The sequence below is a fragment of the Dermacentor albipictus genome, chromosome 2 (genome assembly GCF_038994185.2).
Source record: "Dermacentor albipictus isolate Rhodes 1998 colony chromosome 2, USDA_Dalb.pri_finalv2, whole genome shotgun sequence".
Taxonomy (NCBI): Eukaryota; Metazoa; Arthropoda; class Arachnida; order Ixodida; family Ixodidae; genus Dermacentor; species Dermacentor albipictus.
In genome coordinates, this window is record NC_091822.1 from 30,875,054 (window position 1) to 30,887,451 (window position 12,398).

Consider the following 12,398-nt stretch of genomic DNA (forward strand, 5'->3'; position numbering starts at 1 on the left):
AAATGCTACGCGAATGACTCTTCAAGACAAACCAAGCGGTCTGCATGCACCAAACATTCTTAAGTAGATGCCTCATTTCATTACTTTTGTGGCGACACACTCTGCGCATATTTCTGCGCACCTGCCATCTTATCATCTGGCCAAGCATACCACAGCTGCACGATGGATTGCATGGTCGATAAAGCATAGCGCCACCGCCATGTCACCCGAGGTATGCGTCACCGACGGTGGCTATAAGAACAGGCTGCCTGGCTGATAAAAGCCGCCTTCTACCACCAGCTACGGTGACGAACGTAGCGTTGGTATGCCCGTCCGCTGGCATCGTTCACCGAATAAAGAAGCGTTACGTTTTTATGTTGGGATTCGTCCTTCGCTAGCCGCGACATCCCCACATCTGGTGACCCGGACAACGAACAACAACGCATCGCCATGGACGAACAAGACGCCCTTCAACGACAGCTGGAACTCCTCAACAGACAGCTTCACACGCAGCAAGAGGTGATCCAGAGGCAAGAGCAACAGCTTCAGGAACGGCACGGCCAGCTCAATGGTGCCGTGCAGCAGCATCCTGCCGGTCCCGCCGAGGACGCCACAACCCTGGCAGACGGCATCCCGCACGCTGCCCCGCACGGCGTCTGGCGTGTCGCTGTCAAGCTTCCGCCGTTTTGGGCCGACTCGCCCGAAGTATGGTTCGCCCAAGTCGAGGCCCAGTTCTCTCTTGCGCACATCACACAAGACCGGACCCGCTACGACTATGTCGTCGCCCACCTAGATGCCCGTTACGCCAGCGAGGTCCGGGATATCCTTGCCAATCCACCAACGGCCAACCTTTACGAACACCTCAAGACGGAACTCATTCGCCGCCTGTCACTCTCGGACGACCAGAAGGTGCGACAACTTCAGTCCGCAGAACTTGCCGAGCGCAAGCCTTCGCAGCTCCTCCGCCTCATGCGTGCTCTCGCGGGCAACATGGAAGTCCAGGATTCCTTACTGCGAGCACTTTGGCTTCAACGACTTCCACTGCACGTCCAGGCAATTCTGCAGGCTCAGCTTACGCTACCTCTCGACCAACTCACAGGGATCGCTGACCGCGTCATTGAGGTCTCTTTGCCGCCGTTATCGCCCACCGTCCAGGCTGTCGCCGCACCGCCGAACACCATAGAGTTTGCGCGGCGTATCGACGATATCAACCGACAGCTCAGCTCCATTCAACGACGCCTGGATCAACACTTCCCGACGCGCCACTCGCAAAGCCGTGGCCAGAACACTACCCCGTCGCAGCAGCCTGGTGACGACGACCGGTGTTACTACCATAGACGCTTCGGGGACAGAGCACGGCAATGTCGACCGCCCTGCTCCGCTAGAAATCAGGGAAACGCCAACGGCAGCTCGTAGCCACGGCTGCGAGCTGCCAACCTGGAGGCCATCGCATCTTCGTCACCGACCAAATTACAAAGCAGCGGTTCCTTGTCGACAGCGGTTCTGACATTTGCTGCTACCCACGAGCCCACCTTCAAGGTCCCCGTCCTTCTACGTCTTTCGAGCTCAGCGCGGCAAACCGGTCCACTATCAAAACTTACGGCTCGCTCCGCCTGCACGTTCAGCTCAAAAACCTACGCCCTGACCTTCACTGGAATTTTGTCATCGCCGACGTCACAGAGCCAATCATCGGCTCAGACTTTTTGGCGCACTACAACCTCCTTCCGGACTGCCGCCACGACCGTCTCATCGACGCGACAACGGGACATTCTGCGCCAGGTCAGCGAACGACTACCCACCAGCCAAGCATCAAAGTACTCAGCGTCGAACATAATTCACCGTACCACGCCATTCTCGCCGAATTTCCCGGTTTGACGCGCCCCAGCGGGTTGCCACGCGACATGCAGCATACCACCTTGCACTACATCCGGACCACCCCAGGGCCCCCGGTTTTCTGTCGCGCCCGTCGCCTTGCCCCGGACCGCATGCGCACAGCCAAAGCAGAGTTCGAAGCCATGCTCCAGGAGGGAATCGCCCGCCCCTCCGACGGCCCATGGGCCTCACCACTTCACCTCGTCCCCAAGAAGACCGAAGGCTGGCGGCCCTGTGGGGACTACCGTGCCCTCAACGCCCGCACAATTCCGGACAGGTACCCCGTTCACCACATACAGGACTTCGCACATCGCATTTCCGGCTGCCACGTTTTTTCCGTGCTAGACTTGGTCAACGCCTACACGCAGATACCCGTCAATCCGGACAACGTCCCGAAAACTGCAATCATTACTCCTTTCGGCTTGTTCGAGTTTCCCTTCATGAGCTTTGGCCTGAGGAACGCTGGGCAAACCTTTCAACGCTTCATCGACGAAGTCGTCCGCGGCCTCGACTTCTGCTTCGTCTATCTTGATGACATATTGGTCTTTTCCCGCAACGCCGACGAACACCACAGGCACCTTCGCCTGCTTTTCCAACGCCTCGATGACCACGGCCTTCTCGTCAATGTCCCAAAGAGCACGCTCGGCGCTTCAGTCGTCAAATTCCTCGGCCATGAAGTTTCGTCAGAGGGAACTCGACCCTTACCTGAACGCATCTCAGACATGCAAAATTACCCTCAACCAACCACCGCTAAAGACCTTCGCCGTTTCCTCGGCATGCTAAACTTTTACAGGCGTTTCTTGCCACACGCAGCCGAGTACCAGGCTCCCCTCCATGATGCCTTGGCTGGTCTACGAGGAAACCAACCCATCACGTGGACACCGCCTTTAACAGAACTTTTTGAAAAATGCAAAGCTGCTCTTTGCACCGCCACACTTCTCTCCCATCCTGTGCCAGACGCTCCCTTGGGGCTCTTCACGGACGCCTCTAGCATCGCCGTAGGTGCCGCCCTTATGCAGCACGTAGACAACACCTGGCATCCCTTGGCGTTCTTCTCCAAGAAACTCTCAGCTCGCAAAACGACCCCTTCTGCGGCCACTCCCACCGACGAAACCACGACCCCCGCGCCGTCGAGTTCGCCAGCTTACTACCGAGAACTTCTGGCGATATATGAAGCAGTTCAGCACTTTCGCCACATTCTCGAAGCACAACACTGCACTATCTACACCGACCATAAACCTCTGACCTACGCTTTTTCTCAGCGCCGCGACAAACTCCCACCGGTTCAGCAGAACCAGCTCTCGTTCATCGCCCAGTTTACCACCGACATCCAACATGTCAGCGGGAAGGACAACGTGGTCGCCGACGTGCTTTCACGTGTGGCAACTATTAGCCCTTCACAGATAACAGCTGATGTCCTCGCCGAGGCTCAGACTACGGACGCTGAACTGCAGGACCTTCTTAAGGGCGGGTCCTCGCTACAACTGCAGCAAGTCCCCATACCTGAATCGACAAAGACTATCTACTGCGACATGTCAACAGCACGAAGCAGGCCTTACGTGCCCCTTTCCCATCGCCGTGGCCTCTTTAACCAGCTACATAATCTCAGCCATCCCGGCATACGCGCCTCTGCACGCCTCGTGGCTGACCGCTATGTCTGGCCCTCCATGCAGCGTGATTGCCGCACTTGGGCGCGCTCCTGCATTCAATGCCAGCGCGCTAAAGTGACCAGGCATGTCACTTCACCACTCGGCGCATTCCCCCAGACCTCTGGTCGGTTTCAACACGTCCACCTTGATATCATAGGGCCCTTGCCTCCAGCTGGACGCTATCGCTACTGCCTCACCGCCATCGATCGGTACACTCGATGGCCTGAGGCATGGCCCCTCGAGGGAATCACTGCGGAAGACGTCGCCTCGGCCTTCTTCGCCGGCTGGATTGCCCGCTTCGGGCCCCCTCGCCGTGTCACCACCGACCAAGGACGACAGTTCGAATCGCACCTTTTCCGGCTGCTCGGGCTGACCATCGGGTTCGAACGCTGGCGGACCACCAGCTACCACCCATGCGCCAACGGGATGATCGAACGTTTCCACCGACAGTTCAAGGCAGCCATCATGTGCCACCCGGACTCAACCTGGCCTGAAGCCATCCCAGCCGTCACCCTAGGTCTTCGCGCCACCTTTAAGCCCGACATTCAGGCTACACCCGCAGAGCTCGTCTACGGGGAACCTCTCCGCCTCCCAGGCGAATTTCTCACTGCACCGCCATCCACCACCGCGACGTCAGATCCCACCGATTTCATCGCCCGGCTCCGACGCACTATCGCTACCCTCCGCCCGTCACCTGCAGCTCACCACTGTAAGACAGCGCCCTTCGTCTTCAAGGATCTGGCAACGTGCTCGCACACTTTTCTCCGCGACGACACCGTCCGCCGGCCTCTACAGCCACCTTACAGCGGACCCTACCCAGTAATCCGTCGCGATGACAAAACCTTCACCCTGCGCATTAAAGGGAACGCCGTCCGCGTCTCTATCGACCGGCTGAAGCCGGCCTACACCGATTCCGCCGAACCAGCGAATACCAGTACACCCACAGACGTCCATCCACGACCGCCGACATCGCAGCCTGCTTCCGTCATTACGCGCAGCGGACGTCTCGTACGCTGCCCAGATTTTTTCAAGCCCTGAAGGCTCTCCACTCCGCGGGGGGGTGATGTGGCGACACACTCTGCGCATATTTCTGCGCACCTGCCATCTTATCATCTGGCCAAGCATACCACAGCTGCACGATGGATTGCATGGTCGATAAAGCATAGCGCCACCGCCATGTCACCCGAGGTATGCGTCACCGACGGTGGCTATAAGAACAGGCTGCCTGGCTGATAAAAGCCGCCTTCTACCACCAGCTACGGTGACGAACGTAGCGTTGGTATGCCCGTCCGCTGGCATCATTCACCGAATAAAGAAGCGTTACGTTTTTATGTTGGGATTCGTCCTTCGCTAGCCGCGACATCCCCACACTTTTATCCCTTTCCGCACTTCCATGACTAAAAAAAAGCTGCAACCAAACTTGCCCTTATTATGTGTAGGCTCTATAATGGCTGTGGTCAACAACAAAAAAGGCGCCTTTCAATTCTTCTCATCTGCACTCGTGGGGACGCAACAAATCGCGAGCGGCAACGATAGTAGCCACGTTTACAGTGATGCGTTAAAAGTGTACCGTATTCATATGCCGACGCTTGTAACACGGCTAAGATATTCACCCACCCTTAGCGGAAACGTGCTGTATTAGGATAGTAGTGAAGACAGATGCCGCAGTTTCCGCAGCATGCCGGCCCTGTGTTTCTATGTCACTGGCAGCTAAGCGCGCCCATCTGTTTCTGTCCCCTCAAAGTGGACATGGCTACGTTATTGCCGCAAACTTGCCGATATTAACGATATTAGTTATTACTGATACGGGAGAAACTGTTTCGATGCACGTAATGTACTCACGAGAAGAAAAAAAATATCGCGTTCGGCGCGTTTGGCTTACTCCGCTGGCCGCCATTTTAGTTTTGGTGTTTCGCAGCAAACGCGGGAAGAAAAAAAATTTTTTTCTTTTCGCGGGAAATTTAACCCGCGTAATGATCGCACCCCTGATTTTGCGTCAATTTTTCTGACAAAAAAAAAGTGCGAACATTATGCGAGTAAATACGGTAAGTGAAATGTTAATTATTGTAGAAATTAATTTACCTACAACAAAACTAATTATCTATTTGAAAATCAACACAAAAGTCTTAATAAGACTAAAAAGTGATTAATATTGATGAAAACGATGATGATCATCATTTCAATAGCAGTGTCCCCCCTTAAGGCATCAGAAAGTTAATGTCATTTTCTGTGCCCGTGTGGCACAGGTACTAAATATTTTTAAAAAAGCTCGTTAATTCATAACTCGTTAATTCAAAATGGATAATTCGAAGTAGCTGCCGCGGTCCGTCCAACAATGTATTGAAAGCAGTATGTAATGCATCCCGCGAATTCACACTGAAATGTGCACTGATACCGATAATTCAAACTTCGCGCCATCGAGGAGGGGGAGAGTGCTAGCGTGCGGGAGCACATTGGCAACGCTGGTGAGGCTGGCTTCGATACGCGGGCCGCGCCGCTTTGCTCTTTTCATCTGCGGCCCTTTGTTTAGACATGAATGGAGAAAGAAGCATTTGCACCTGGCCTAGTGTGGCCAACGCCTCTGTTGCAGGTCGCTTCTCTCGCTCTCTCAAGACCTTTATCATAAAATGCGGACGCGATTCTGAGTTATTTTTCTTTTCTTTCTTTTTTCATGTGACATTTTGGAGGCTATGCTCTTTCTCTACGAGGTTCTGGCGAGAAGCAGCACCAGGTAATGTCTGAAACATAGCTGCCGTGATGTTTATCGGCGTTTGCAGTACAAAAAACATAGCCTTTGACATTCACGGCTATTACTCAAAGGAATGCATTGCTGGGATGCATGCTTGGAAGCCACCTGTACGTACAGTGGAACTCCGCAGTGAAGCTACAAAAGTACAACGAAGAACAACGTCACAAAGGCTTGTGGTACATTTTGCAAGAGCATTTTAGAGCACAGCTCCCAGTCCTGAGGTGAATGTCGGCAGCACAAAGGCACGTATATAGTCCAACATTTTTGTCGCCTATCGCTTGAGGCCAGTCACACTAGGCCGCTTGTGCTGCGTCAGTCGACATGCCATCCCCTCTAGACTTTGACGCACACGCCATTGGCTGCTCTCTTCGGAGCATGCGCAGAACGATCCCCAACCCGTACGGCACTTTGACCATTTTGAATGGCTGTCTGCTACTATCGGCTAAGCGGCGTGGGCCCCTTTTATTGCGATAGCAATTATATGGACACACCAGGCGCATTTGTGCTGGTGGCGTTGCCATGAGGTTCTATATAAAGTTTAAGGGCGATAAAATCGTCGCTGCGCACCATATGCTGTATGTGCGAGCGAGGGTGAGCCAGTGAACACGGTTCAATCTCAAATGCACGAATGGTGAAGAGAGGGTGAAAGCGCACCCTCTCCTGTTGCGCGCGAGGCACGGGGGTGAGACGAGATGAGACGAGGGGAGAGGGGGTTCTTCACCAGTGGTTCCCGCGTGCAGGCGCCTTATCTTGAAAGCAATCTGCGACATGGCCGAAGTATATGCTAACGTGGGCATCACCTTGAAAGCGATCTGGAATGCTTGCAGAATGTGCATATTGCCGGTAGCTCTTTATGTGCTGTGCTTTCAATGTTTTGTGCACACTGAAGCAAGAGATATAAGAAAGTCAACTCACTTGCTACTGCGGCCCCGATTCCACACTCCAGTGTTTTTCAGTGAGTTTCCACAGTCATTGAGTGAGCTGTGTTCATGTTTACTTGTGTGTGCGTGACACCGTGATTGTTCATTTTGTTAGTAAGCGAATGTTTACGAGCTTACACGCTCGATAAAGCTACTATCCTTCGTATAGCTATCTACTAATTTGCTCTCGTGATTGCTTCGCCTTTCGGGTGAAACTGCAACTTTCTTTTTTTCCCTCCGCGCCATGCATTGTAAAGTCGGTGCAGTCGGCGAAACGATCGCATGGATGGAGTGAGAGCCATCTTGAATCAGGCACATCAGACTGCGTTGGCCGCATCCGGTTACGTTGGCTGTGCCAGTGGCTTTGAACTATAGACGTTGTTGTTCACGTAAATGCCACATGGAATGTGCGCGCCTGCGCTCACACTACGTCGGACCATATACGCACCTTAACCAAACACTTCTTTTTCTCCAACTTTCATTAGTTCGAATTTTGTATGATTCGAATCCTGGCGGAATTCGAATTAACAAGCTTTTACTGTACATGGGCATGTTAGTATTATTGTCTCTATCACACTGCAACTGCCTTGGCTGGGACTGAACTCATGAGCTCAGCAGTGCAGTGCCATAGCCGCTGGGCTACAGTGGTGGGTAAACCAATTCTAGTTGCTCACCAAATGAATGAACTTGTTGAAGGCAACACAAGCATTTTCAATCATTGCACATTTGTTTATTTACAGAGGCTATTGGTTGAAATTGAAAATTTTTGCCTTTGTATATATTTCCTTTTTGTGCTTCCAGTGCTTTTAGATTCAATGAAATAGTGGGATATTACGTATCTTTCATTTATTATGTTTTAAACCACAACACCCTCTTCATTTTAGTGTGTACAGTGCCTTTTTTAATGAACTACAATGTTTTTAGAATGTTATTTCTTATACTGGGCTTCTTGCTACACTGTTTTACTTTGGATGAGAAATTTTGTGGCTTTTTTCTTTGTTTAGACCCTTGTGTGATTATGACATGCTGTAAACTGCAGTGCCTACTATATTTATTACCTTGTACTGTGCCCTATGCTATCACGTTTTGCCCCTGAATTAGTCCTCTGCAGCAAGTCACTGTTGCTTCTTTTTGTTATCGTTTCCCTACCATGTTTTACTCTGACCGAGCAGCCTATATGATAACTGAATAAATAAAACTAAATAAATGAGCTCTGCTTCACCAACATACAACTTTGGTTGTGATACCATGAGAGCCAACTGACCAGGCTGAAGGGTTCGGTGCAACGCATGACAGAGTGTGCCGACAGCACCTGCAGGCATTGCGTGAGCAGGGTGTCATTGGTGTCGGGGCTGCTCAATAGCAGACGTAGCAGCGGAAATGCGAAGCAGAAGGCAGGGCTGGGCAGACGACGAGCGTTCGTCGGGGAGCAGGCCAGGTCGTGGAAGCAAGTGATCACCCGCGCCATGCACGAGTCCATGTCTTCCTCTGTCCACCGGGGGTCCAACTCGCAGCTGGGGTTCGCTAGCCGCAGTGTCAGGTAGCCCACTGACGAGGCTGAAAACCAGAGACGGCAGCGAGCAGACTGTGATCACATTCAGTATTATCATTTTCAAATCAAAGCATTCTTTGCCGACCTTCCCACAGTTTGGCGGGGGGTTTTTGATTTCTCACTGGATGTCTTTGTGGACATAAAGTGAAACCTTTATATAATGAAGTCGGTAAAATCAGCAATTTGCATCATTATATTGAAATTTTGCTATGTTGAAAGTTAACCGATATATTTACAGTTGCTGAGAGATTTTTCTTACTTGGAAGAGGTCACAAATTTTCCAAATTATCGGGCAATTGGAAAAAGCATATTTGAATGAGAAAATGATTCATTTTATTGAATTTGAGAGCAGAAGATGAAAAATGCAGTTTCATGCCATGTCAACGATATCTTCATGTCGGCGGTACGAAGCCAAGTCCCCTCTGCCCGAACGGCTGATAGTGTCCCCAACAGTGGGACGACACTATCATGAAAAATGCCAGCAGTGGGGAGAAATGCTTCATCTGCCTTTCACTTCAACGACTGTAACTCAAAACTATGCAACCTCCCGTACTAAACACGCAGGAAGAGGGCGCACGTGATGCTATGCCATCTTGGCTTGCCCACTCTTTGCACACGCAGTAGACAACCTCTAAAACAGGGCACTCTCGTTGCATATGCGGTCGGCCACGCTGACATGGCTGCACTGGAAAAGGAGAGAAGCGCACCAACCTGCCCCTCCCTTTCTCCCCTTTGTGCTCTAGGTCGTGTTGTCATGCACTTGCTCCCCTGCCCCCTTTTCCATTGCTCGCGTGGGAAGACTGCACTCATCATGGCATTTCTCGACTCGAATAACTTATTCAATCCTGCCCAGCATGGGTTTCACCGCCGTTACTCCTTCGAGACTCAGCTTGCCGCTTTCTTACACAATCTGCACTCTAACCTTGATTGTAATCTTCAGTATGACGTAATATTTTTAGATTTTGCTAAAGCATTTTATAAAGTACCCCATAAACGCCTTCTCATAAAGCTTTCCCACTTAAATTTTCCCCCTAATATACTAAAGTGCATTGAAGAATTCTTGACTAATCGTTCACAATTCGTCACCATTAATAATAGGAATTCTAATTCAGTCTCTGTAACATCAGGCGTCCAGCAGGGATCCGTGCTCAGCCTGCTACTTTTCTTAATATACATAAGTGATTTACCGTTTAACGTAACATCTAGCATGCGTATGTTCGCGGACCATTGTGTGATATATCATGCTATTACTTCCATTGCTGACCGATCTTCTCTTCAAAGTGATCTTAATGCTGTCCAGGACTGGTGTAATGAGTGGCTAATGGAACTTACCCCACGTAAGTGTAAATATTTGTCCATTCACCATCGCCGTAATTCTCTCGTATTTCCTTACGTAATCTCTAAAGTTCTGGTAGAACTAGTTCATTCGTACAAGTATTTAGGAGTAACACTTTCGAGCGGTTTTTCTGGAATTCTCATGTTACTAACCTAATATCAACAGGACGTTAGGATTTCTAAAACGCAATCTACATCATGCTCCTCAACATGTAAAATTATTAGCCTACAAATCATTTGTCAGGTCAAAACTAGAATTTGCATCGCCTATTTGGAATCCTCATCAAGCATAACCAATTAATTATCTTGAATCTGTACAAAATTGCGCCGCTCGTTTCATCCACTAGTCATATTCCTTTGATATCAGCGTTTCCTCCTTAAAAACTGCCTGCATTATCTCCCTTATCGTTCCATCATCGCATTGCCAGCCTATCTTTACTTCACAAATTCTTTCATAGCCTTATGCGCATCGCACCTTACATCCTTCCCCCTAATTGCATATCACACCGCACCAGCCATCAGCTACAAGTTGCCCGTCCACGCTCATGCACTGTCACATTTTCAAATTCTTTTTCCCTCGCACAGCTGCAGACTGGAATGGCCTACCTAACGACGTTGCTGTCGTTATGTGCCCATCCAAGTTCGTTGAAAATGTAAAAAACTTCCTGTTATTGTGACTACGTAGTTTTATTCCTGCCACCCCTTATGTAACGCTCCATTTATTGGGGCCTTTAAGGTAGTAAAATAAAATGAAACGAAATGAAGCCACCATACTTCTCGCCTAACCCTCACAACACACAGCACGCGGGGCGCAATAGGGTCTTGTTGCACTTGGACTTTATGCAGAACATGACATTGCTCGGCTTCGGCAGTCGGTCTTGGTTGCATGTGATTTGAGAGGTGTGTTTGTGGGCAAGCGCTTGTAAATTCAACCATTCAATCACCTGCGTTCGCAGAAGCTTCTATTTATTGTCTTGGTATTCCTTCGCAGTGGCAGTGAAATTTTCGTTCTATTCAAATCATCTATAAACGCACTTCTTTATATTGAGGTTCTAAATACATGGTGTTCTAGAAGCAATAAATTATACCAAGCTTAATACTTCATTATATCAAGAATTTCATTATATTGAAGTTTATTATATCGCGGCTTAATTCTTTATAGGAAACTTATATGTGCTCAGATTTCAAGTGCCAACTAATGGGCTCATATAAATCCTGTACTAAGCACATCCTGCAGACCGTAATAAAGTTTTCCAGTCCAGTCCTGACTGCCAAAGTAGTGCGGGTAGGTGCACCTCTGTTCTGTGAACAACAACAACAACAACAACAACAAAAAAAAAATCATGCGTGACACGTTGACGCATAATGTTGGCTTATAGGCATGTCTAAAGCATGCCAACTTCTTAATGAAAGAGCGCATTATCTTCAGCGGCTTCTTCGATTTCATTGACCTCCTATGATTTTGCCATTAGGCATGTACCGTAAAAACCGGATTATAGGTCGGACCGGAATATAGGTCGATCCCCCAACTAACGAATTCTCAAAATGAAAAAAAAAAAAGGTATTTTTCACTGGCAAAAGTACCGAAAGACATGACACCCTTACCGTGAAACAAATGCGACTCAGGGGGTTGCACAATGGTGACAGTATTTATTTAAATGCTGTGCGCTTGTGCACCTGGCCAAGTTTTTAGCGGTATCGCGCGACCTTCGACCCGCGTGCTTGTCAGCACCTTATTAACGGCGCTGAGCAGCGAAACAAACGAGATAGGCGCATGTGTACACATGCCCCTACTTTCGCTATTTCGCCGCTCTGTGCCGTGATGACAAGGTGCTGACAAACACGCGGGTCGATGGTCGCGCGATACTGTTAAAAATTGGCAGGGTGTACAGTACACAGAAGGGCACGAAGTGCGCAAGCGTTACTCCGAATCAGAGCAACGCATTTGATCAGAGTCGGATGACGAGTGCTTCTCGCTGCCCAGTCCATAGGCGCGTGCGATCTCTACCGCTTTCAAACGGATGCATTCAGCAGTCACAGGCAGCGATCTTACACGCAGCTCTCGGACGGACTCCGCAACCTTGCCTTCCAGTTCTGCAGTCTGCTGCGATCCGGCACGAAATGACGTTTTCTTTTGGTTGCTGCAAGTTGTAATACGTACGTTGCTTTTGCCTCCGCCACTACCGAATGCTCTTTTCGGATACTTCAAGTTCGCGCTGTGCCGCCAGGTTGCCGTGGGCTTCCACGTACTCAATCGCCTTTTTCTTGAAGGCGACGGTGAATTGACGTCGGCTTCCGCTCATTTTGAAACAAAATGAAAATGCAGCCTTTAATTAATATAA

General features: G+C 50.0%; 1 protein-coding gene across 2 annotated transcripts in view; it reads right to left on the minus strand.

Annotated features, from left to right (window-relative positions):
• l(3)80Fj (lethal (3) 80Fj) overlaps positions 1 to 12,398 on the minus strand; it is a 372,965-nt gene that overhangs the window by 208,044 nt on the left and 152,523 nt on the right. For both annotated transcript variants that reach the window (XM_065426472.2, XM_065426473.2), the window contains exon 24: positions 8,434 to 8,726. In XM_065426472.2, the coding sequence (XP_065282544.1) occupies positions 8,434 to 8,726 (293 nt within the window). The remainder of the gene's footprint in view (positions 1 to 8,433; positions 8,727 to 12,398) is intronic.